The sequence below is a fragment of the Pongo abelii genome, chromosome 4, assembly GCF_028885655.2.
Source record: "Pongo abelii isolate AG06213 chromosome 4, NHGRI_mPonAbe1-v2.0_pri, whole genome shotgun sequence".
Lineage (NCBI taxonomy): Eukaryota > Metazoa > Chordata > Mammalia > Primates > Hominidae > Pongo > Pongo abelii.
Window position 1 is genome coordinate 34,503,931 of NC_071989.2, and position 25,356 is coordinate 34,529,286.

General features: G+C 44.5%; 2 protein-coding genes across 4 annotated transcripts in view; one reads left to right on the plus strand and one right to left on the minus strand.

The window, feature by feature from the left end:
• Positions 1–7,419: 7,419 nt before the first annotated feature.
• Positions 7,420–9,462, plus strand: RXFP3 (relaxin family peptide receptor 3). The gene has a single exon (XM_002815471.5). It carries the CDS (start codon positions 8,004–8,006, stop codon positions 9,411–9,413), a length of 1,410 nt encoding a protein of 469 aa, XP_002815517.2. The 5' UTR covers positions 7,420–8,003; the 3' UTR covers positions 9,414–9,462.
• Positions 9,463–12,902: 3,440 nt separating this feature from the next.
• Positions 12,903–25,356, minus strand: part of SLC45A2 (solute carrier family 45 member 2) — a 41,106-nt gene continuing 28,652 nt past the window's right edge. For 2 of the 3 annotated variants that reach the window (XM_024247183.3, XM_054555457.2), the window contains 4 exons: positions 23,916–24,059; positions 22,888–23,011; positions 18,476–18,687; positions 12,903–16,170 (listed from right to left, as the gene is read on the minus strand). In XM_024247183.3, the coding sequence (XP_024102951.1) occupies positions 15,946–16,170; positions 18,476–18,687; positions 22,888–23,011; positions 23,916–24,059 (705 nt within the window). In that variant the 3' untranslated portion in view covers positions 12,903–15,945. Of the gene's footprint in view, positions 16,171–18,475; positions 18,688–22,887; positions 23,012–23,915; positions 24,060–25,356 lie in introns of those variants that run through there. The other variant, XM_024247184.3, reaches the window with a different exon arrangement.

The window sequence follows — 25,356 nt, forward strand, 5'->3', positions numbered from 1 at the left end:
AAACTTGAAAAAAAATAGTATCACCTGGAAGAATGTTTGAAATGTAGATTCCTGGGCTGCTTTCCAATCCACTGAGAATCAGAATCTGGGGTCTGAAGAGCGATGCAACCCGTATTTTTTTAGCAAGCTCTAGTTGATTCTGATGTCACCGACTCAGTGTCTATCTCAGAATATTCAAGAACCTCAATTCCTTCGTTATATAGATGAGGAAACTGAGACCCAGAAGCATTGTTCCGGGACCAAACTGAGGGTTGGGCTTCTATTTCTCATGGCCCAATAATGAGATGCAGATGAACTGGGGAAGAAGAGAGTTTTTATTTCTGTAACCGGTTACAGGGAGTAGGCCTGGAAATTATCACCAGACCTATTCAAAATTACAAAGTTTTCCAGAGTTTATATACTTTCTAAGCTATATGTCTACTTGTAAGTGTGCATTCATCTAAAGACATAAGTGATTAACTTCTTTTAATCTATAACTAAGGTCTGAGTCTTGAAGACCTTTCTCTGGAGCCTCAGTAAATTTACTTAATCTAAATGGATCCAGGTGCTGGAGTGATTACCCTTATCTTGTCTCCTGCTAAATTACGGAGGCTTGAGGAGTTTCCTCAGACCCCCCAGCAAACTTGTTTGAGGGCTGGGGAGTTTCTTCAGCCCCACGATAAAACTTGTTTCATCCTAAATGGGTCCTATTAAGAATTCCTTCATTATTTTGTCATGCTTTAAGGCCCAGGAAAGGCCTAAGCAAAACTCTTGACAGGCTTTTGTTACATAACAGCCTTTGTATAAAGCCACTGGCTTTTCATATTTAACTTAACCACTCAGTACTGAAAGAGTTGTTATGGAGGCCTGTGTTTGGTGAGACTTGGCCTTCTACACTGTCATTTGACGGGTATCATTATCTGGTTACTTAGTGTCAGACCCCAGATTTCTCACTTCCAAATAAGAATGCCCTATCCCTGGGCTTCTCTTTTCAACATTCAAAGTCCCTATTAAATTAGAATGCCTGTTGGAGAAGTCTAACCTGAATCTTAGTTGGGAGACATCTGAAAACAAAGTTCCAAATGTACAACCTGTGTCTGTTTGTAGTTTCCTTCACTTGCAGAATGGGCTCGGGAGGACCAGCAGCACAATATCCTCAGGCTGTGGAACAGGCCCCTGAGTGAGCCAGAGCCTTCCTTAGCTCAGTGGTGATAGAGGCGGCACCCGGTAGCCACAGGACTAAACCATTCCACTGTGGGTGGACATCAGAACCGCCAATGTGCCAAGGTCCAGGTTTCCTGAACTTCTCTTCCATTCAGGCAATGTCAGGGAAGTCTTAATCATAATGTATGAGCCAGAGCCTCTGAAGTTTCCCAAGGCAGGTCTGCTCATCTATTTAAAAGAAATTAGCAAGCTCTGCTTTAGCTTAACTGAAGAGCATCTAGAGAAAGGATGGGGATTTGTAGTTAAAAGGATGCATTGCACCAATGCTCAGAGGAGTGTGTATGTAGTGTACAAAAATATAACATGCTGTTCTCCATACACCCTTCCAACTCCCACCTAAAGGGGAGGTCCCTTGAATTGTTTTCCTAGAGGTGAGAATGGGTTAACAAAAGATTCTTTCACAGTCTCCTGCCACTTCCCTTTCTAACAAATGGCCCATGTTTATCCCAGTGGTTTGCAGCCTTGGGGAAGGAAGAGACATTTGCCTCCAGGGTATGTTTGGCAATGTTTGGAGACAGTTTTTGTTGTCTGACGAGACAACATCTGGGATTGCTACTGGTATCTAACAAGTAGAGGCCAGAAATGCTGGTAAATAATAATCATACAATGCAGCCCCTCCCACATAACAATGAATTATATGGCCTAAAATGTCAATGGTTTCAAGGTTGAGAAATTTTAATTTAGACTAAAGTGACTGCTTAGGTTAGCAGTGGTGCCTGAGGACCCCAAAGGCTCAAACTCTTTGATTTGTTAGGCAGTTAATCGACTCAATTAAAGAGTCAATTGACTCAATTAAAGCGTCAATTAACAAATCAAAGAGTGAAATGTTAGTCAATATCCCTGAATCCCTTTCTAATTCTGTCACTGACTTGCCAGTTGAACTGAGACAAACTTTCATCTCTCCTGTTGACTCAGTTTCTTTGGTTGCTAGAAGTCAGTGAGAATAGCTTTTTAGTTTCATTGGTATCTCCTCTCCCAATGTCTGCCTCCCAAAATAGTGGCCCAAGGTTTTCAATGGTCTCCATGTCCATAAATCCAATGAACATTTCTCCTTTGTTGCCTTCCTTGGCCTCACATTAGACACAGCACTAAATACAGCCCCTGCTTTTTTTCCCCTACATTTCTTTTATTTCTTGGCTTCCATGTGTGAAAGGAAAGTATCTTGGGCCCCCAAAATCACTAAGGAAAACTCAAGCTGGAAACTGCTTGGAGCAAATCTGCCTCCCATTCTATTCAAAGTCACCCCTCTGCTCACTGAGATAGATGCATACCTGATTTGCCTCCTTTGGAAAGGCTAATCAGAAACTCGAAAGAATGCAACCCTTTGTGTATCACCTTCTGTGACCTGGAAGCTCCCTCCCTACTTCAAGTCTTCCTGCCTTTGCTTCAAGTTGTCCCGCCTTTCCAGACTGAACCAATGTACTTCTTACATATATTGATTGATGTCTCATGTCTCCCTAAAATGTATATAACCAAGCTGTGCCCCAACCACCTTGGGTACATGTCATCAGGACTTCGTGAGGCTGTGTCATGGGCTCGCATCCTCAACCCTGGCAAAATAAACTTTCTAAATTAATGGAGACCTGTCTCGGATTTTCGGGGTTCATATGTCATAGGCTCCTAGTTTTCCTCCTTTATAGCTCTAATTCTCATTGTCATAAACAGTGAGAATAGTCATTAAATATACACGTAGCAATTATCATCAACAGGCTTTCCACCCTCTACCAGACAGTCAAATCTCAGAGTTCCCCCAGGTTTAACAAGAGATTTCTTCTCACTCTACACTTTTTCTTTAGACAGTCTCATCAATGTCAAAGCTTCAATTATAATCTATATGCTGTGGAACCACATATTTTTATCTTCTCTGAGTCACTGATTCATGTATTCAACTGTCTTTTTGACATCTAAATCTGATTGGGGCATTCACACTCTAATTTGTCCAGTCTGAATGTGTCATCTTCCCCCACCTCACTTGCTCAGCATGCCTACTTACCCACATGCTCGGGGTAAAAACTTGAAAGCTTTTAGTTTCTCCTTACCTTCACCCTTTCTTTGTATGCAGTCCACCCCCAAGTACTGTCAAGTTAGTCTCTTAAATACCTACTTAAATCTTATTCTGCCCCGCATCCCTCTAGATTGAAGTACAATCATCTCTTTCCTGAACTATTGATGTAGCTTCCTAATTGTCTTGATTTATATCAGCTCTGCCCCTTCCAGTCTACTCATCACACTATGTCTAGAGTGATGGTTTGAATATGCAAAACTGATTGCGTTGCTCCCCTGCTTAAAATTTTCCAATGTCCTACATTACTCCAAAGTCATAGATCAAAATTCTGCAGTCGGAAATTGTTTGACACCTGCCCATGTCACCAGACTGTCTAGCATTATTTACTTCATCTCCCTGTGTTATAGGCACTTCATCTTCTTTCTGTCCTACAAAAGCATCATGCTCTTTCCTGCCCAGTGCCTTTACTCAGGCTGTTCCTTCTGCCCAGAGTCCTCTTTCTTCCCCTTTCCTTACCCCCACCCCACCCCCATTTACCTGATTATAGAATTTCCTTTCTTCCAAGATACTATAGGTTTATAAGACACACCTTTTGTTTACAGCTTTCTAGAGAAAAAAAATATTATTCATTAAATAGACATATAGCAATTGGAAATCCATATTGATCTTAAAAATCTTTAATTTGAAAAGATGTGAATCTTAAAATTAGATAAATATGCTTGTAAATAGTTAAAAGTTAGTTGCTTGCACATGGTTTTATAACTTTCTATTTTACTCTGTTTTCTTTCTTATTGTAATTGTAATAATACAATTTATTAGAATTTCTTTCTTTTTTTTTTTTGAAATGGAGTCTTCCTCTGTTGCCCAGGCTGGAGTCCAGTGGTATGATCTTAGCTCACTGCAACCCCCACCTCCTGGGCTCAAGCAAGTCTCCTGGCTCAGCCTCCAGAGTAGCTGGGACTACAGGCATGTGCCACTACACACAGCTAATTTTTGTATTTTTAGTAGAGATGGGGTTTCACCATGTTGGCTAGGCTGGTCTTGAACTCCTGACCTTAAGTGATCTGCCTGCCTCAGCACCCCAAAGTGCTGTAATTACAGACATGAGACAGTGTGCCCAACCCAGAATTCAAATTTTTAAAATGTCTCTCTCATCTATTAGAATGTGAGTTCTTGTAGATAGTATTTACCACTAAATCTCTAGTACATGACACAGTATCTAGCACAAAGTTTGTGTTAAGATTAACCAACATGTTCAAATCAGAATTGCTCCATTTCCCATTAGGTTATGTTCAAGCCAGGCTTGTTTGCCCACCCTATGCTAGTTTCTATTGCTATTATAACACATGGGCAGAAATGTTGTGGCTTAAAAGAAGGTACATTTATTCTCTCACAGTTCTGGAGATCAGAGGTTCAAAATCAGTTTCACTAGAGTAAAGCCAAGTTGTCAGAAGAGCTGGTTCCTTCTTGAGGCTTTAGGAAAGAATCCATCTTTTTGCTTAGTTTAGCTTCTAGCGGCTGCAAAGTTCCTTTGTCTGTATAAAGTAACATGCAAGGGCTTGGAAAATGGGATGTGAACATATTTGTGTGTGTGGGGGAGGCATTATGCAGCCTACCACCCACCCCTTTGTCGAAAAACCGAAATATGGAAGACTTAGATCCAAATTGGGAAATGGAGCATAGATCAAGAGACATCACATAAGAGTCGAGACCATGTTTTAGACTGGGTGTAGCTCCTTCCTAGTGGTGAGATCCTTGGTAAATTCCTTCATTTCTTCAAGCCTTCTCTGCAAAATGCTGGACCAAAGCAGGTGATTTCTTCCCTTCTATGATCATGGGCTCCCAGTGGTTACATGCTAGAGTATGATTTTATGCTGTCCTCATAGCTTCGCATGGCCCACATGGCTTCAGGAACACAAAAGAGGCCCAGAAAAAGGTTTCAAGATCCCATACCCTGCCACTGTGAATGACAGACAGTTTCTTGCTGCTGATTTTCCTCCAGGCCCCCATCACAGCCTGATTTCAATTTTGGTAAGAAGAGGTACAGAAAAACAGACCACATATGTAACATAACAAGCTCTGCACCCTTCCTCCTCTATGGTTTCTTTAAATACCAACATAGAGTACCACCTCCCAAAAAACCTAAAACTGGAATATCCCATCAAAGTATAACTATTTATTACCTACCCACCCCTTAAAAAAAAGGGGGAAATAATAAAAGAGGTAAAATTATTGTCCACTTATCTGGCATGAATCATTACATTCTAGATAACTTAGTCATGCACGAAACTAAACAAAAAATATAGTTTTAGACACTAGTAGATTGCACATTCATCTAGATTAAGAATTCCAGAGAGGATCAAAATAGAGGACTTATGTCTTTCAGCCTATCTCAGTGCCTGGCAAGAGTAAGTGGCCAATGAATGTGAGATGAATTGCATCAGGCCCCTATAATTTTTTCATAAAGTATGAATATGTACATGTGATTCAGAGCAGATCAAGTAGATACATTCCTGGGTGTGCCTAGAAGCACTGAGAAGCTGTGTATGTGTGGGATGGAGGTCATTGGTGTGAACATACCAAAAATTTAACAGCAGAGAGCTTTCAGGGTATGCCCCAGCTTTTCTTGTGTTTCAACAGCCCCTTGAAATATTAGAAAAGAGAAATAGAGACAGAGATGAAGAGAGAGAGAAAATTGATGGAGAAATACCAGTTAAAAATAAAGTCAAAACTGAGTGTTAAAGTGAGGCTACTATAACCAGGATAATAGTCATCTATAGAAATAACCTGTGCTTTGGGAGGAATCCTCAGGGCAGGGGTGATCTCCAGGTAAGAACTGATCAAAGGAGATGTTTGTGTTTGGCTAGGTTTTTACTAAAGCCCTTACTCTCTCTAGTGGGCAGACGGAGCAGTGCAGCATCCGTAGCAAGGTGTGTGCTCTTCAAGGCTAAAAGTCCTTTGGAATCAAGATTGTTTCTTCTTTCTTTTTTTTTTCTTTTTCCCTTTTTCTCTTTCTTTCTTTTCTTTCTTTCTTTCTTTCTTTCTTTCTTTCTTTCTTTCTTTATTTATTTATTTCTTTTTCTTTCTTTCTTTCTTTTTCTTTCTTTCTTTCTTCTCTTTCTTTCTTTTTTTCTTTTCTTTCTTTTTCTGTTTCTTATCTCCTCAGCTTTAAGGTTGCATCCTCTTTATCTCCTTAAGTAAAGCTGGGGTTCTGTAGTACTCCAGGAGTGAGGACAATTATGCTTAAGAAACTTTGGTTTCAGTTTAGTCCCAGACCAAGAGGAAAACATTTCAAAATTTTAAAGTAAATCCTAAAAGTGTAATTTACACCAGAGCGATTGACCTGGCATTTATGTAGACTGCAGCTTGAGAAGTAATTCAAGTGGTTTCTACTCATTCCCTTGGAGGAGTCCTTAGAATGTACTTCCATTGGTCTGAAAAACGCCTGAAAAAGAGTCCTGATGCTAACAGTAGTGGAAATAGGAGGGCTGGTGGTTCACGATCAGCCCAGTGGTATCCTCTATTCTATTTGCATCTAGGTAAAGAGACTGTGGGCTGTATGTGATCAAACAATTTGTTGAAGCGCTTTGGGCCTAGGGCATTTAATTTCTGTGAAGTAGGCCCATCAGTTATTTGCTCTGTTTTTGTGTCACCTCTCAGAATACATTAAAGTAGTGGCAACTCTTGAGCCCAGACTTCTGCCATGTGAAGACCCTTTGAAAATCCTGACAAACACAGGCACTGCATTAGTGGTCAGCTAATTAAAGAGGGGAGGTGGAGCTGTCCTTTGTGTATCCAATAAGTACCCATTATCTCATTTGAGCATGAAAAGAGGCCACTGTTATTACTTTCAAGAAGGAAAATAAGCAGGATAGCTCATATTTTTAGAACCATTCCTCACCAAATGGAATAATTCCAGTGAAAAGTGGGAGTGAGGAAGAAAGAAAAAAAAAAACCTTCTAATCATAATGTTTGGGAATAAGAAAGGAAGAAGAAACTCACGTCAAAGCCGACTTTCTCCTGCAGGTGTAAAATAAAGGCTTAAGACCGTTCCTGCTGAAACTCTGGGGAGGAAAACGGGAGCTGGCGGGTGGGCTTTGCCTGCAGCTCAGCTCTCCCTCGCGGCGCGGGCGAAGCTGGGTTCAGCACCTCGGAAAGCGCCGCTGGCGGCGCCCCGGGATTACGCATGCTCCTTGGGGCCGCCGCCTTGGCCGTGCAAGTGCCACTGTAACTGGTGAGAGCCGCTGGCAACCCACAAGGAGTTGACAACCGCGGAGAGACGCAGACACCCACTAACCTCCAGGAAGCAGAGCGTGGTGGATGGAACTCTACGATCTTTCTCTCCAAGGACGGAAACCTCATCCAAGCAGTCCCAGAGGAAACGGATAAAGGTATTTGAAAGAGACCGAGCAGCCCCAAATCGCACAATTGAGCGGCTGGGGGAGTTACGCGCCAGTGCCCCAGTGACCGCGGGACACGGAGAGGGGAAGTCTGCGTTGTACATAAGGACCTAGGGACTCTGAGCTTGGCCTGAGAACCCTTGGAAGCCGAGTGCTTGCCTTACGGGCTGCGCTCCTCAACTCTGCTCCAAAGCAGCCTCTGAGCTCAACTCCTGCGTCCAGGGCGGTTCGCTGCGCGCCAGGACGCACTTAGTACCCAGTTCCTGGGCTCTCTCTTCAGCAGCTGCTTTGAAAGCTCCCACGCACGTCCCGCAGGCTAGCCTGGGAACAAAACCGGGGTAAACCGTGTTATCTTAGGTCTTGTCCCCCAGAACATGACCTAGAGGTACCTGTGCATGCAGATGGCCGATGCAGCCACGATAGCCACCATGAATAAGGCAGCAGACGGGGACCAGCTAGCAGAACTCTTCAGTCTGGTCCCGGACCTTCTGGAGGCGGCCAACACGAGTGGTAACGCGTCGCTGCAGCTTCCGGACTTGTGGTGGGAGCTGGGGCTGGAGTTGCCGGACGGCGCGCCGCCAGGACATCCCCCGGGCAGCGGCGGGGCAGAGAGCGCGGACACCGAGGCCCGGGTGCGGATTCTTATCAGCGTGGTGTACTGGGTGGTGTGCGCCCTGGGGTTGGCGGGCAACCTGCTGGTTCTCTACCTGATGAAGAGCATGCAGGGCTGGCGCAAGTCCTCTATCAACATCTTCGTCACCAACCTGGCGCTGACGGACTTTCAGTTTGTGCTCACCCTGCCCTTCTGGGCGGTGGAGAATGCTCTTGACTTCAAATGGCCCTTCGGCAAGGCCATGTGTAAGATCGTGTCCGTGGTGACGTCCATGAACATGTACGCCAGCGTCTTCTTCCTCACTGCCATGAGTGTGACGCGCTACCATTCCGTGGCCTCGGCTCTGAAGAGCCACCGGACCCGAGGACACGGCCGGGGCTACTGCTGCGGCCGGAGCCTGGGGGACAGCTGCTGCTTCTCGGCCAAGGCGCTGTGTGTGTGGATCTGGGCTTTGGCCGCGCTGGCCTCGCTGCCCAGTGCCACTTTCTCCACCACGGTCAAGGTGATGGGCGAGGAGCTGTGCCTGGTGCGCTTCCCGGACAAGTTGCTGGGCCGCGACAGGCAGTTCTGGCTGGGCCTCTACCACTCGCAGAAGGTGCTGCTGGGCTTCCTGCTGCCGCTGGGCATCATTATCTTGTGCTACCTGCTGCTGGTGCGCTTCATCGCCGACCGCCGCGTGGCAGGGACCAAAGGAGGGGCCGCGGTAGCCGGAGGAGGCCCGGCCGGAGCCAGCGCCCGGAGACTGTCGAAGGTCACCAAATCAGTGACCATCGTTGTCCTGTCCTTCTTCCTGTGTTGGCTGCCCAACCAGGCGCTCACCACCTGGAGCATCCTCATCAAGTTCAACGCGGTGCCCTTCAGCCAGGAGTATTTCCTGTGCCAGGTATACGCGTTCCCTGTGAGCGTGTGCCTGGCGCACTCCAACAGCTGCCTCAACCCCATCCTCTACTGCCTAGTGCGCCGCGAGTTCCGCAAGGCGCTCAAGAGCCTGCTGTGGCGCATCGCGTCTCCTTCGCTCACCAGCATGCGCCCCTTCACCGCCACCACCAAGCCGGAGCACGAGGATCAGGGGCTGCAGGCCCTGGCGCCGCTCCACGCGGCCGCGGAGCCGGACCTGCTCTACTACCCACCTGGCGTCGTGGTCTACAGCGGGGGGCGCTGCGACCTGCTGCCCAGCAGCTCTGCCTACTGACGCGGGCCTCAGGCCCAGGGCGCGCCGTCGGGGCAAGGTGGCCTTCCCCGGGCGGTAAAGAGGTGAACGGATTAAGGAGGGCTGGGAGGCCCCGTTTAAGAAGTAGGTGGGAGGAGGGTGGGCAGAGCATGGAGGAGGAGCCTGTGGATATGCCAGAGGACCTTCTCTGGAGAGGAGATGCTTCGAAATCAGGTGGAGAGAGGAAACTGGCAAAGGGGCAGAGACGAGCCCCACGGGCCAGACAGCCAATCTCCGCTCTGCACCCCACAGCCTCTCCTTACTCTTCCCACGCTGGGCAGTGTGGGGGCGCCCAGAAGCGAAGAGAAGCAGCAAAAATGTAGAGAAATTGTCACGGGGAGCGGGGCTTAGCCAAATGATGCGCAGACAATTGTGCCCGTTTATTCCAGCGACTTCTGCGGAGAGGGCAGCCGTCGGCACAAACTCTCCTTTGCGTCTTGGCAAACGAGACTGCAGCAGCGCCAAGGTCCTACTTGCTGCGGGGCTGCCCCAGGAATCTAGAGCTGGGAGGCAAGAAACGCTTTTGGAGTTAAGAAAAAGAACTGACCATCCTGGTCCGCCCCCAGGAGAAACGGCAAAGGAAAGCCACCTCCAATGGAGTCATTATGACAATTATCATTCCGGACTGGGCCAGCGGGAACACCCTGAGCCCGACCTAGCTGCACAGCCCCGGAGCTCAGACGTTAGCAGGGGGATAACACCTGTCACCAGCTTGGGAGAGCGATTCTCTGGGGAGTGTCGTCACTGCGGGAGGGAGCAGACACAGTGTGATTAGAAGGGCTGGACAGGGAAATTTCTTCAGGCTGCTGCCCCAAAAGGTAAAAGGGGGCTCATATGCTCACGTGGTAGCAGAGTTGGAAGTGGAGCGCTGGCGCGTTGCGCGCAGGAAGCCCGGGCGCTCCACTTCCTCTGGAAGCAGTCTGGGTGCCTGTGGGCACTCTGGTCTGCGTGCTGCCGGTGAGCTGGGCCCAGAGGCATCTTGACTAGCTCTACTGGCAGGAGTGGGGGCACTTCTTCAGTTCCTCCCTTCCCACGCTTTGGGAATCAAGCTGTTCCTTTGATTGAAGCCCCGGACCAGCGAGCAGAGGGATGGTTCAGTAGTTATTTTATTATTTTTTTTTTTCTGGTAGGCTTAGATAGAAGAGCAAGAGATGCCACAGAAATGTGCAAAGGGAATTGGGGCGGGGGGCGGGGGAAGCGGAATCTTGGAAACCAAATTCCTAGAAGCTGGGTCGGATCTCTCAAACAGAGGTGTGGGGTAGGAAAGAAAATAGAAGGTTCAGGTACTATGTTCTAAAGCGAGCAGAGTACTGGGGAAACTGTTCTGAGGGTATCATCAGAATTTCAGGTGTGGGCTTCTTTATTGCTTATATTATTGACAAGAGAAGGTAGGAAATAGGAATTCCCTTCGGACATTACCATCTCCATTTTCCATTTATTCTAAAGAGTGCTTTACATATTAAGCATGCATGACAAATTCTTTCCCAGCCTCCAGACAGTTTACGGAGCTGTCTCTGAGGATTGCCTCACATTTCTCATGTTGACTCTGTTTTGATCACAGGAGCTTAAGATGTTAAACCCTCACAAAGTCCTTTCTTGAGACTCTTCTGAGAACTGGGATCAAACATTAGTCTACCTACCCATCTGCTAGCTTTCATAGAGGTACTGCTACTCTCTTCGGCAACCTGGTTTGGGGCCAAAAAACCAATGATGCAGGCACCCACCGGCGTGGTTGGTTTAATATAATAAATAGCCATCGGTAAAAACAGGTCTGTTTAAAGAGCCTCTTGAACAGTAGAATTGTTTAGTGATGTCGTTGAAAGTTTTCTGCAGTATCTGAGATTCAGGGCTCAAAATGTGAGATCTACAACTCCCACCTTCCCTGATCTGCTTTCTGTGATTGCAAAACACAGTGAAATGACTAAACACTCATGCCTTCCCACAAAGGCAGAAGCTGCCAGTCTCGATTCTGAGCAGTCTTGTGAAGTCAGCTCTTTTAGGAAACTCAGTGGTGTGTTTGTTTTGAAGTTGTCCATTTTTTTCTTCACCCTTTGGGAAGAACAATTATTGATATAGATATTGAATAGCAATTGGGCTAACAAAGACTGAAATGTAAGCTCCACAAAAGTCCCCAAAATACAGAATACATGAAAAAGTAAATACAGGAAAAAACTAACATTTGCATGGTAGGAGATACATCTATAACACGGATAATAGACTCTTACTGGGAGATTCTTATCAAAGCAAATTACCATTTCAATTTAACAATGAAATAATGTGTGGGTAGCTCAGAATTTTTAGGAAAGGGTATTGAAGTATGTGCATCTGCCACTATGGACACCAGAAAAACAGAAAAGAAGGAGCTGGAGGAGTGGAAAAAAAATAACCTCTATAAAAAGGTCACTTTGTCCAAATCCCAAGCACAGGGCTTCTGAGAACATGGCAGGAGGGATCAAAGATCATGACTCTGGTCTACCACGAAGACAAAAGGGTCACCAAAGGAAATGGTCAGATCAATTGTAATCAACAATTACTTTTCGAGTGGCTGTTGTGTGCCATCCCCTGTGCAGGGTGCTGAGGTGATGTATATGAACCAGACATGTTTCTGACCTCCACATGTGAAAGGACAGACAGCGGTGAGCACAAGCAAGATAAGACAGGGAATGATGAGCTGAATGTCAAAGTAAGGCTGAAAGAAAGAAAGACAAAGGAAGGAAAGGTTGATGCTGCTGGGAGATCAAACTTTCTGGTCAAAATAATATTTGAGATAGGTCTAAATATATTGGCACAGTTTAGGCAGAATGGCAGGGGTGGTTTCAGAGATAGAGAGGATATTCGATGCTAATAAAATGTGGTGACTAAAAGCTTTGATGTTGGAATGTCAGATGCTTGGTTGAGGAAGCAGGAAACAAAGTAGTAGGGATTCTCTTTCTCTTGCAGGATTTCCCAGGATTTCTGTTGAGAGTATGCGTCCTTGTACTAGTTTTATTTGTCTGGGGAAAGGAAATTTCTTTTGCCAGAAAGACTATGTCGTTGGTATACTGACAACAAATACTTAGATTCCCAAATGTGGTTAAAGACTTTGAAAATTGGATTATATTTATTCATTCAAACCTCAAGGGAGTTGAGTTCAATGAGTATTTGCATATTTGTGTGTGTGTGTGTGTGTCTGTGCATGCACGCATAAGTGCCCTGTGGTTGGTTAGGGATGATTACATTTGACTTCTTGGGGGTTCAATAAGATGGCCCTCAGCTATGGGTCACCTTTCCAGCTGGCCCATCTATTCATTTCCAAATCTTCACACATCAGAACTGTTTTTGGAGAAACGGACAGGAAATAAACACTGAACCCTGGAGAGGATTCCATTTCTAAACTTTGCAGAGGCCAAGTACAAGTAAGGGAAATAAGAGAGGTGGCTTGTTGCTCTTTCTTTCCTAATACCAAGAGCTATGTGCCATGAAGTCCTCTGAACACTTACCCATCCTCATCCCACACAATGGGGTTGGGAGCAGGTGTTTTCCCTAATGACCTCTCTAAATGAGTCATTAACTTATTTCTCCAGGATGGATAATGGCAGGGGCATGGGAGGGTGGAGGAGAGAAGAAGGGGTAGTTTTGTATATATTCTGTAAAAAGAATGAAATTATTTCATTTGGGAGTGAATGTACTAATAGAATACAGGGGGACCTGATTGGGAAGCAGAAAATGAGAAGGGAGCAAGGCTTGGAGGGTGATAAGTAATAGAGCATGCTCAAGCCAGAGAAGACAGCCTGGCTGGGTCTGGAAAGCACCAGAGATCTGGAGAGAATGGGACACACTGCAGGAGCCTGGATAAGGAAGGTGCATGCCCTGCAGGTGACGAGGTTGAGCAGGGGGCAGGAAGAAGGGGCCACTTTAGCATAAACCCCTGCCCTCTATTGTTCCCCCCAACATATACACCAGAAGTGGCCAGATTCACAGGGGCATTTCAGATGCCTTTCTCCACACCCCTAGCACCGCCTCAGTCACAAGTATAGGAACCAGGTAGCTGCAGAGAGTGGATTCTTTAAACACCAAGGAGGCAATGGTGGAATTGAAGCAACAAAGTGGAAGCCCAAGCAGCAGCAGGAGGGAGAGAGCGCCACGTGAGATATCAGGGATGCCGCTGCCTTATAAGACACTTGGGGAGGCTGGGAAGGAGAAGGAAGCTGCAGCACAGAATGACAACAGACGACTCTTTGCTCCTAGGCTGGCCAACTTCAGTAGATACAGTTCTTAGACCTGGGCAGCCAGGGCCCCTGGTCTGGGTGTCATCATTAGAGGAGACCCTGCTCTGCCCCTGCCCCTACCTCTCCCCATATGGCAAGGATTGCACAGGACCTTCTGGAGCCTGTGCCCCCCTAGTCCTCCTACCTGCTAGATTATGCTTGGGTACCTAAGACCTTGGAATTTCTTGTCCAAATGGCCCTGAGTCTATTTACAAGGAATCCATGGGTTCTTTCTTGAGTCTATCCTCCGGAGGGAATTCCATGCCACTGAGTCTGTTCACCCTTAAGTGGCTAAGGGTGGTCATTTGCAAGAGCGGTAGAGGGTGGAGGCAAGTGGGAGGCTGTGGATGTGCTGATGCCAGCATGCACACAAGGACTCTACACTGCTTAGGTAGAAAGAGGAGTAGGGGAAGCAGTGAAGAGGGATGGGCTGTGGATCACGTGCCTCCATTCATGTGCCAGACACCAGGCTAAGTGCTGTCCATACAGAAAGCAACAGAACCAAAGTGGCTAGGTTCAAAGCCCAGCTCTGTCACTTAAGAATTGTGTGGTTTCATATAAGTTATATCTTTCTGCCTCCATTTCTTTACCTAAAAAATGGAGAGTGGTAACAGCACCCACTCCCACAATTGCTGTGTTAATGTTAAAACATTTAGAATAGTGGTAAAGACTACAAAAATGTCATGGTTTATGTTTTGTGGTTGGTTGGTTGGTTTGTTTGTTTTGAGACCAGGACTCGCTTTGTCTCCCAGGGTGGAGTACAGTGACAAAATCACAGCTCACTACAGCCTCGATCACCCAGGCTCAAGCAATTCTCCCACTTCAGCTTCCCCAATAGTTGGGACTACAGGACTATGCCCAGGTAATTTTTAAAATATTTTTTGTAGAGAGAGGGTCTCCCTATGTTTCCCAGGCTCGTCTCGAACTCCTGGCCTCAAGGGATCCCCCTGCCTCGGTCTCCTAAAGTGCTGGGATTACAGGTATGAGCCACTATGCCTGAACCAATGTTACATACTATTAAACACCACAACTCTCTGAGATAGCAATTCTTATCCCAAATGTATAGATGGGCAAGTGGGCCTTGGGGCGATTACATAGTTTACTGCTGAGTGGCAAAGCCGGGATTCAAAACCAGCTGATTCCAAAACATGATTTTTATTAAACCATGCTTTCCCTCAAGGCTGCTGAAAACCTCATCATGGGGCAGTTGAAGGGGTACGGTTAGAGAAAAACTGCTTAGCTTGGAGAAGAGAAGATCATAGGAGAAATAGGGGGCTGTTTTTTGAAAGACTTTCACATCAAATCCAGAGGACAAAACAAGGGTGCAGACTAGAGAGAAATATTTTTACTGTGTCAGTGAAATGAACTATTTTAAAGTGGTGAATTCTCCAGCATGAGATGTTTGAGTAGACTTGTCAGGGGTATCATAAAGTAATAGAAATTAATTATGAGCAAATTATGAATAAATTAATATCAGAGAATAAATCATTAGCAATATTTTGAATATTTGTGAATTTGATGAAATATATGATTCCCCAATATATATGGACCCCTGGCTAAAAAAAAAATCAAATCACTTCACAGAACACATCCAAGCATTGTATATGGAATTAGTCTGCTTCTGAGGTGTCAGCAAGATTTGTAATGCCCTGTGAAAAGCAGCTCCTGCCTCTTCCACCCTTGCACCGAGATGCTACCACCCACACTTACCCCTTGCCACAGATGCATGGAGGCATAGTCCAGGCAAACATTGCCTAAAATATGGGGACTGTTGTGCAGAGGATGGGTTTAAAGTGAGAGGTGGGGCCGGGCGCAGTGACTTGCGCCTGTAATCCCAGGACTTTGGGAGGCCAAGGGGGGCGGATCATGAGATCAGGAGATCGAGACCATCCTGGCTAACATGGTGAAACCCCGTCTCTACTAAAAATACAGAAAATTAGCCGGGCATGGTGATGGGCACCTGTAGTCCCAGCTACTCAAGAGGCTGAGGCAGGAGAATGGTGTGAACCCAGGAGGCAAAGCTTGCAGTGAACCGGGATCTTGCCACTGCACTCCAGCCTGGGCGATAGAGCAAGACTCCACCTCAAAAAAAAAAAAAAAAAAAAAAAAAGAGAGAGAGAGAGAGAGAGGTGGGCAGATTCCATGGCTGAAATCACAATACTGGGCGTCCAATGGGCAGACCCTAAGATTCAGAGCTTCAGAAAATGTTAACTTCCTGCCATGTGCTTCACTGTGTCTGAGGTTAGGGTGATTGTCTCTTTATTGACCTAATCCACATATCTAACAAAGAGAGCCACAAAGCAACAGCCTATCAGTGCCACCGCAGACGCTGTGATCACCACGACGACAACGGTCCCGGCTGTGTTGACCAGAAAGCCCAGGCCACCTCCGACCAGGATCTGAGCCAGCTGCACCATGCATGTGAGGGTGGCGCAGTCCATGCCCTTCCCTCTCACGCTGTTGTCTGGGTCCCCTCCTGGGGCCTGCTGCCTCTGTAAAGGAAGCACAGAACCACCATTTGACCTACAAGGAACTGTCATTTAGGGTACAGGTTGGCAAAATTTTTCTGTGACCAGCCAGATAGTAAATACCTTTGGCTTTGTGGATTATACAGCCCTGGTGATAACTACTCAACTCTGCTGTCACAGTGCAAAAGCAGGGGCAATGTGGAGCTGAGTTGGCTTTCCAATATATATTGATGGACATTATTAGCATTTGATTTCATGTAATTTTCATGAATTGGTGATGTGGAACTGAACTGAATATTGATGGGTATTAGCATTTGATTTCATGTAATTTTCACCTGTCACAAGATATAACCTTCTTTTGAACGTTTTTTTCAATCATTTAAACAATTAAAAGGAATTCTTAGCTTGCAGACTGTACAAAAACAAGTGGCGGGCCATAATCAATACAATGTAGTGGATACTTAATAAATATCCCATTCTTTTCCTTTCTTAGTGTTAAAAATTCAAAGATTTTAAGAAGGATGTTGAATTGCTGATGTCCTTAAGAGAAGCAACTTTAAAAAGCATTTCAATCTTTCAAAATATGGTTGCTACTTGATTAATACAATAATGTTTGGTTAATATTTGATATTTGTTCCGAACTGGTTGATAACTTTGTCATTTGTTGGGTATCTCTTATGTGCTGGGCCTGGGTTTTTTTTTACCTGTTACTGTATTTCAACCTCACCACCTCCCTAGATGCACATGTTATTATCATTACCCCCGTGGTTACAATTATAATACTAGCTACCACATTTTGAGTCTTTGTCAGGTGGTAGGGGGCACTATGCTAAGCACATCCACTATCTTGTTTGCTTTTTTATAAGGTAAATAACATTCTTTCCATTTGCCTCATGAGGAAACTGAGGGCCTGCCAGCTTAAATGATGATTTCCTACACTATTAGGCAAAAGAAAAGCATTATGCTGAAAAACGCATATTATCCTTTGAATAAGAAAGGAAAATAAGAAAACAGATTTACATTTGCTTGGTTTTTATTTAAAAATGCCGGAAAGATAAACAAAAAACTAGTAAGAGTGGTAACACATTAGGGCTGGAGGGAGATGGTAAATGGTAAAGGGAGCACACAGTGTGCACTTTTGTGTATCATTGTGAATATATTATCTCACCAAAAAATGAACTCATTCTAAGTGCTACCTAATAAATGAATAAATAACATCCCCAGTGTAACACAGCTTCCAAGTGAGAGAGGCAGGATTTGAATCCAGGTTTCTCTGAGCCTGAAGTGTAGGTTTTCTTCCCCCAACACCACGTAACACTCTCCTTGTAGGGACAGGTTTTTATGATGACTATCCCATTAGCAGCAACATCCCTGTCATGCACTAAAACCTTGGTGACAATGTTTGCCAGGGGATGAGGAAAGCCACAACTCTTTTTTGAAAGGCTTTTACTCCTGGTGCGCCTCTGCCCTGCTGCCAGATCAAATGATGAAAAACATGGCCAGAATTATAGTCTCATGGTTATATGTTCAGTGTTTTTGCAGTTTCATGCTGAGCTGGATTAAACTTGGAGTTATCTCTGTAGCTTTTATATCATTGCTCCAGTTAAGGAACTGTAAGCTTATTTTTATGGGAAGAAAGTTGCAAATTTTGATAAGAAGAGGTGGTAATTTTAGAGTGGAAATACCAACTCTGTTATAAGCACTGCATAGGTGCTTGTTCACTAGTTGAGTTCCAAGGTTTAAATGGCGCAGGTCCCGCTCAGGGCAGCAAAGTGGAGATTACCACCCATGATTCCAGCTTTCCTTCTCACACATGGGGTCTGACTTACTAAAATCTGGACTCCATTGCCTAGGAGTTTCCTACCCTCAACAAATAATGCCAAGAAATTCCACCATGTACCTCTGCAAGTTGGGGGTAGGGAGACCCCTATTGCGGGTATCTAGAAATGTTGCAGGTGGCACCAGGGAGACCTATGAGGTGGTTATAGAAGACCTGGGTCCCCCTTTTTTTGTCTTTGTGTAATTGTGGGCTGGTTTCTCAGCCTCACCAAGCCTTCTTTTTCTAATCAGAAAAATGGGAGTAACTCTTCTTGCCCTACAGCTCCTTAAGTGAGCAGGAGTTGAGAATAAGGAGGACAGGAGAGCTGGGCTCGGCTGGGCTGGTGAGCATGCCTGTACCAGATCATGGTTGCAGTTGGTTGGGCATTTGACTGCTGCTGTTTCAAGAACCCTTATTTTCCAGCTCTGCTCTACACATTGCTACCAAATCCTCCCCAGCCTTCAGATGAGTCTGGATGTTACCCAAGGCAGAGTTTCAATGACAGCACACCTCCTTTTCTTCCTCGCGGTGGTACTCAGTAATGAGGTTAAAGGGCACGGTGTACAGGGTGCTGGACATTACACCAAACAGGCTGCACAGGACCAGCGTGGAGTAGACATTCGGGAAGAGCCCAATAAATCCCGTCCCCAGGCCAAACAGCAAATATCCCGTGAAGTAAAGACCCTTTAATCCAATGTAGGATACCAAAACTTTCTGAAAGTCTGTGGGAAAAAGAGAGGGAGAAATTACAGCTGGCAGTGCCTCATAACATTTAATAATTTCAGACAATCCTTTCTTCTGAAGATTCACTTTTTCAGACATCCTTTGATACTGAGCCAGGAACAAAAGAATCCCCTTATCTGTGAGTTGAAAACAGCTGGCTTTAGGAACCATTTTAAAGACCTTTGCATAAAGGACAGCTTGAAATTGCCTTGATAGGCTGATTTTTTTTCTACAAAGAAGAGTCTGGCACTGTTTAGCAGACAGCTGGATAGCAAAAAGAAGAGAGAAAGGTGGTGGAAAATCTGACCTAACTATGGGAACCTGGGGCTTCAAGAAAAGTGTGGGTTATTCTGAATCAGATGGGCTGTGGCCCCATAGGACCAAAACAATAACACAGGCCTATCTTGGCCCTACAACCCAAATCAGGTTGGGGAAAATTGAAACAACCAGAATTTACAGAATGATCTAAGTCATTCATGATTTCTTAGCCCCCATCTGAATGGAGTCTGCACACCTGAGAATGAGGTAAAGGATGTGCAATTATCTGAAGACACTTTCCCTGACTTGCCAATCCTTCCCAGACTGGTAAGGGGCTCCCACAGCACCCAGCATCTCCTCATCGCTGGCTCCCTAACTCTTGGTAAACAAGTTCCTTGACTTCTCAAAACCCCAGCTTCCTCATCTGAAAACTGGGAATAATAAAACCATCTTTTGGAGTTGTTGCCAGGATCAAGTGAGATGAAGTGTCTATGAAATCACCCAGCCTAATGCCTAGCATGTAGAAAACATCCAATTAAGCAACAAGACAGGCTGAGCTGGAGACAGTTGACTCTTAACTGGGTTCCTCTTCTAGCAGGTCAACTTGGCTTGCTTATATCAGTATAGTGGCAGAGCTAATTTTTAAAAATGAAAAATTCTGCTTTAAAACATTTTACAGGGTTTTCCACAACGGCAAGGAAAATCTCTAAATTGTTTTTATCTTCCTTTCTTAATCAGTTGTTTTTATTCCACACATTCCTCATCTCTTCCCTACCCCATTCTCCTGGAACACAAGAATCAGGGGATAAATAACAGATACTTGAAATATGGCTATTCAAGAATGACATTTTCCATATCTATTCATATAATTATTGGACTTACACCTTGTAGACAAGCAACCTTATTTGCAGTACATTTGAATCAATTATGAAACTAAACACTGTCTCACATTGATGGAAGACAAAGCTCTGGAAATGACAAGTGGGCAACATTACTTCCTCTATTAAACTTATACTATGACAGGAGGACTGTTGTGAAGGTTGAGAATACAAAAATGAGAATAAAGCTAGAACAGTTTCTGCTTGCTTAATAATTATATTTATACAGAAAATGTAATCTAAGGTGTCTCAATACCTAAAAGATACCATCAATACCCATTAGGGAAATGCTGTTATCCAAGTGTGTATGCCAGCAGAGGAGAAGGTAAAGTAGAAGGTAAAGTAGGATAAAGAGGGATTTGGAAACATAAGTAACTTCAGTACAAAGACTGAAAGTCTGGCAAAGAATACTTTATTCACAAAGATAATTCAATAAACTTCAGGGCCAAGCTTGCATTGCCCTCTGATGGGTCGGATACCCAGTGGTAGTCATATCCTCACACAATGCCTGTCTTCAGGACTGGGGGGAAATTATAGATTTAAGCACCAGTTATGACTAGTAGTGTATGATATTATGGTATGAACAATTGGCCATATCTTAGTACTCAGTGTTGTTATTCTAACTGGTATATGTGTACCTGCTGTATACAAAAGGAGCTTGGAAACAAGTCCCTATCAGCATTCTCCACCTCAGCAGCCAGATTGTCCTGCCAACCTCCATGTGGATAGAAACTCTGAATCTGCTCCTGATGTTATGTGATGAATCCAAAATAGAGGGTAATATAGTCAGCTCTGGAAGGAAAGGAAAGGATTGATTCTGCCCAGAGTGGGTTGAGGTGCAGGGGGAAGAAAACTTGAATGATTTCACTGAGGAAGTAATATTTAAATTGGGTCTAAAAACATTATTAGAAGTTGTCCAGTTGGGGAAGTAGAAAGAGTAGTTCGGGTAGAAGAAACTAAAAGCAGCGGCAAATACCCAGAGAGGAGAAAGTCTGCATAGTGGGTCATTGAGGGTGGTTAATTGATATGGGAGTGAAAGAGGGCAAAGTATGAACTAGGCCAAACTGTGAAAAGCTCAGGAATTTGACTTTATCCTATGGGCATGGAGAACCCCTAAAATCCTTGAGCAGAGCTGGCTGGTATTTTATAAATAAAATGTTGATTTGAATTTATAATGGTAGGGATCCCATATATTTATACATTAATAAAACTTTGGAAAACTATTCAACTAATAATTTCTTTTGTAACTAGAAAGGCTTTTAACTAGAAGGGACCTAAAAATAATATACTTTAAAGTTTCAAATGCCATAAAATTTATGCAGACAAGACTAATGGAATGTTATCTAGTAGGAGTTCCCTGAGGAAAAATAAGTTTAGATTGACACATTTTTTTCTGACAAAGATGAAGGTAGGGCTGGATGTAGTGCCTCATGCCTGTAATCCCAGCACTTTGGGAGGCTGAGACAGGAGGATCACTTGAGCCCAGGAGATCGAGACCAGCCTGGGCAATGTAGGGAGACCCCATCTCTAAAAAAAAAAAAATTTTTAATTAATAAGCCAGGCACAGTGGCATGTGCTTGTGGTCCCGGGTACTCAGAGGGCTGGGACTTGCTTGAGCCCAGAAGGTTGAGGCTGCAGTGAGCCATGATCACGCCACTGCACTCCAGCTCAGGTGGCAGAGTGAGACATTGTCTTAAAAAAAGAAGAAAAACAAACAAACAAAAAAATTAGGGTAGTAGTAAATAGTCCCCTCAGCCCTTGAAATCATGAAGGACTTAAGCTGGATAATTTACTAAACCCTTTTAGTCTAACATTCTTTTATTCTATTCTAAGTGCTTGAAATCTTCCTCCTGGAATTTTTCTTAGTTTGCACACTCCAAGGGGAAGAAAAGAGTTTGCTAAATAAATGTAATCTTTAAGCACTACTCTTTAAGTATCATAAATTTTAAAATAATGAATGTGTTTATGTGATTATTGGGCTCATCAACTTCTTGCATGTTTATATGAGGTCCCATTTTCCCAATTGTGCTAAATTTTTAAGAGGTCTTGAGGCAGGTTTCCTGCTGTGCTATGGCTAGGTAAAGGGAAGGGGAAGGGGCCCTCACATATATCCACCCTTTCCCTTCACAAGAAGCAGGCTGACAGTGACAGAGTGAGTCCCCCTGAGAATGGTAACAGGGATTCTCCCCATCTCTTCCCACTTCCTTCACCCGGGCCATATCCCTGCTGTCCCCTGGACCTGTCCAAAGCCCAGAGCCCTGACTTGGAGGTCAGTTATTCTTACAATCTTGCAGAAGAAGAGCTCTTTATAGGAGCCCTTTATAATTAGGAGAACTGCATACATTTTTCAGGCCAGACTTTTCACTTAATTCAATGTATACAGAGCTTGGAGATATCCACACACAGTCACAAGTACAATGCAGCCTGTGGGATTCCCTGGAGTTGTAGCACAGCCACCTGGGCTTACGTAAAGACAGTAGCAGAAATCCCTTTGTTCATTGTCTTCACAGCTGCAACTTAGGTAAGTGGAGGTTAATAGGCTCAGAAAAGCTGGCACCTGGGAAGAAAAGCCAGCTGTCCCCAATCCTGGTGTGGTGCTCCGATAACCCACCCAGCTACACATCTGAGCTGAGGTCATTTTGCATGCTGACTTTGTCACCTGTCATATTAATATCACTTCTCTTCTGTATCATCTACAAATCTGATAAGCCTGTCTATGAAATGCCACCAATGATCTAGCTCCAGTAGAACATGAACCTGCTGGGACTCATCCATCCAACACTTCATCTTGTAAAGATTCCCTTTTATTTTCCAGAGAAACTTGATCAGGAACCCACTGATTCCAAGAGCAAAGTAATCAGTGAGGAAAATGACACCTAGAATTCATGATGAAAAAAGGATGCTTTATATGGTCCTTTTTAAGGTAATAGTTTTTCCTGATGTCCATAGATTTATTAAGATCTGGTATTTTAAACAGTAGGAAATACACATAGAAATATCAGATCCAAGTTGTGCTAGACCAGAACCTTTTAGAAGACATCCTTAGGAGAGAGAGAGACTTACAAGAATATAGTGAGGAAAACACGGAGTTGATGCACAAGCCCCAACATCCAACCTCGACTCCTCTTTCGTAGATGAGAAACTCCGTGGAGTTGTGTGCACTATAGGGATCCCCACGGTACACAATCTGAAAGAGAGATTGGAGGCTGTTGAGGTACTGCAATGTAGTAAGAACCCCTTCTCATGCACTCTGCTTCTCCACCCCTGGGGAGCAAATGTCCCTGCCTGAGGGACCCTTTCTAGAGTACAGAGCTGATGCTGTCATGACAAAGTCACCCCTTCCATCCTATCACATCTTCATTCAAGGGCCTATCAGAAATCTAATGCTTGCTGCATCAGATCTCAAAAACACTCTCTCAGATCCTTCACATTCCTCCTTCCATCTCACAGCTGGCCCCACCTGACTTAGGCAATCCCACCACTCATCTTCTGCTACAGCCAATTGGCTTCTGACTCATCTCCACATGGGCCATTCCCGTTCCTGCTTGGAACATTTTCTCCCTCTCTAATATTCCTCTAACTCCTACTCACCCTTCAAGGCCCAGACCATACTGCACCTCCTTTTTTATTTGTATTTATTATTATATTTTATTTTTTAAGAGACAGGGTCTTGATCTGTCACTCAGAATGGAGTACAGTGGCACAATCATAGGTCACCACATCCTTGAACCCCTGGCCTCAAATGATTCTTCCACCTTGGCCTCCAAAAGCACTGAAATTACAGGCATGATCCACCATGCCCAGCCTGAACCCCACCCCTCCTTTTTGAAGCCTGCCATGATTGCTACAGCTCACATAAATTTGCCCTATTTGTTGTATTTGATTAAATACTGGCAGGCTCCGTAGTGTCCTCTAGTTGTCCAGGGTATAGTAGCATGTTTCTAGACCTGTCTGTAAGCCAGCTTCTTGATGGTACCCTTTCCTACATTCTTACTGTGCCAATCTTAGAGGATAGCCCAATAGAACCTCAACAGGTGTTAATGGAGGAAATGATGTGTAACAGTGAATGTGTGCACAGACATGTTCATTACCTGGCCCATGAAATCTGTGAAGAACAGCATGTTGGACAGGAAGGCCGTCCATCCAATGAGGTGGCTGATGCAAAGGTAGCGGTAGTGAGGAGGCATGCTCACCAGTGCTCTCAGCAGTGACTTTAATGTCATTGCCCTGCGAGTCTGAAATAAAACATGAAACAGAGGTGTGATCTTCACTGCAGAAATTTAGCCAGCTAAGGGAGCCAGAGCACACAGCCATGTTATGTATTTGTCAGTCAGCCATCACACAAAGTGTCACTTTTCCTGGACATGGAACTAAGTTTCCATGGAGTAGACTCACAGGAGGTATTCTGTTAAGCATGAGTGGCTGCTTGGCAGTTTCAGGCCCAGAATGAGGCTTTGGACCCAAGGGCAAAGGGAATGAGAATCGTCCTAGCTTCAGGCCAAGGTGTAGGAGACATTGAGCATCCTATCTCTGAAAGACAGAACTGTTGCACAAGGACAAAGCTCACAGACATAAGCCAGCTCCTAGATGATTGTAATTCTTGGGTCTCTTAACTGTGAGAGCATAGTAGGCAAATCCAAGATGTCTGTCACGATCTTGGTCCCCTGATGTCATCCCTGTGATTATGTGCTGTTACATGGCAAAGGGATTTTGCAGATATATTAATAATTAAGGTTACTAATCACTCACCTTGAGTTAATTGAAAGGGAGATTACCTGGGTGATCCTAACCAAATTCCATGAGCCCTTGAAAAGTACAGAATTTTCTCCAGCTGGTAGTAGAAGGGAGAGTCAGAGCAACTCAAAGCACAAGAAATGCCTGCTTTGAAGGTGGAGGAAGCCACTTGAAAAGGACCTGAGAGTGACATTTAGGGGCTGAGAGCAACTCCAGGCCAACAGTCAACAAGAAAGCAGGGATCTCAGTCCTACAACCACATGGAACTGCATTCTGCCAACATCCTGAATGTGCTTTGAGGTGGGCTCTTCCCACTGAGCTTCCAGATGAGAATACAGCTCTGCTAACACTTTGACTTCAACCTTGTAAGACCCTGTGCAGAAAACCTAGTGCAGCTTACTCAGGCTTCTGATCTACAGAACTGTGAGATAATAAACTGATGTTGTTTTAAGCAGCTAAGTTTGTGAAAATTTTTTATTCATTAGAACATTAATACAAAGAGCCAGTCAGCTCCCTGTTCTTAGCCAGATGTCTCCTCCCAGGTTATTTCTCTGAATCCTAATGATAGCAGAAACATGTTAATGAGCCCTACATTGAGTTAGAAGTAAGAACAATGTAGAACTCAGATATATATATTTACACGCACGCACACACACACACACACACGGGGTCTTCAATATGTTAATGGAAAATACATATTATGAAAAAATTATGCATGGATTCCAAAAATTTTTTTGAAGCAAAATAAACTCATACTAACTTGTTATAGCATGTCTGAAGAAGATTTAGTTTGAGGCA

Excerpts from the sequence above, each read along its gene's own strand:
- RXFP3 (XM_002815471.5), top strand. The coding sequence starts at position 8,004 with ATGCAGATGGCCGATGCAGCCACGATAGCCACCATGAATAAGGCAGCA.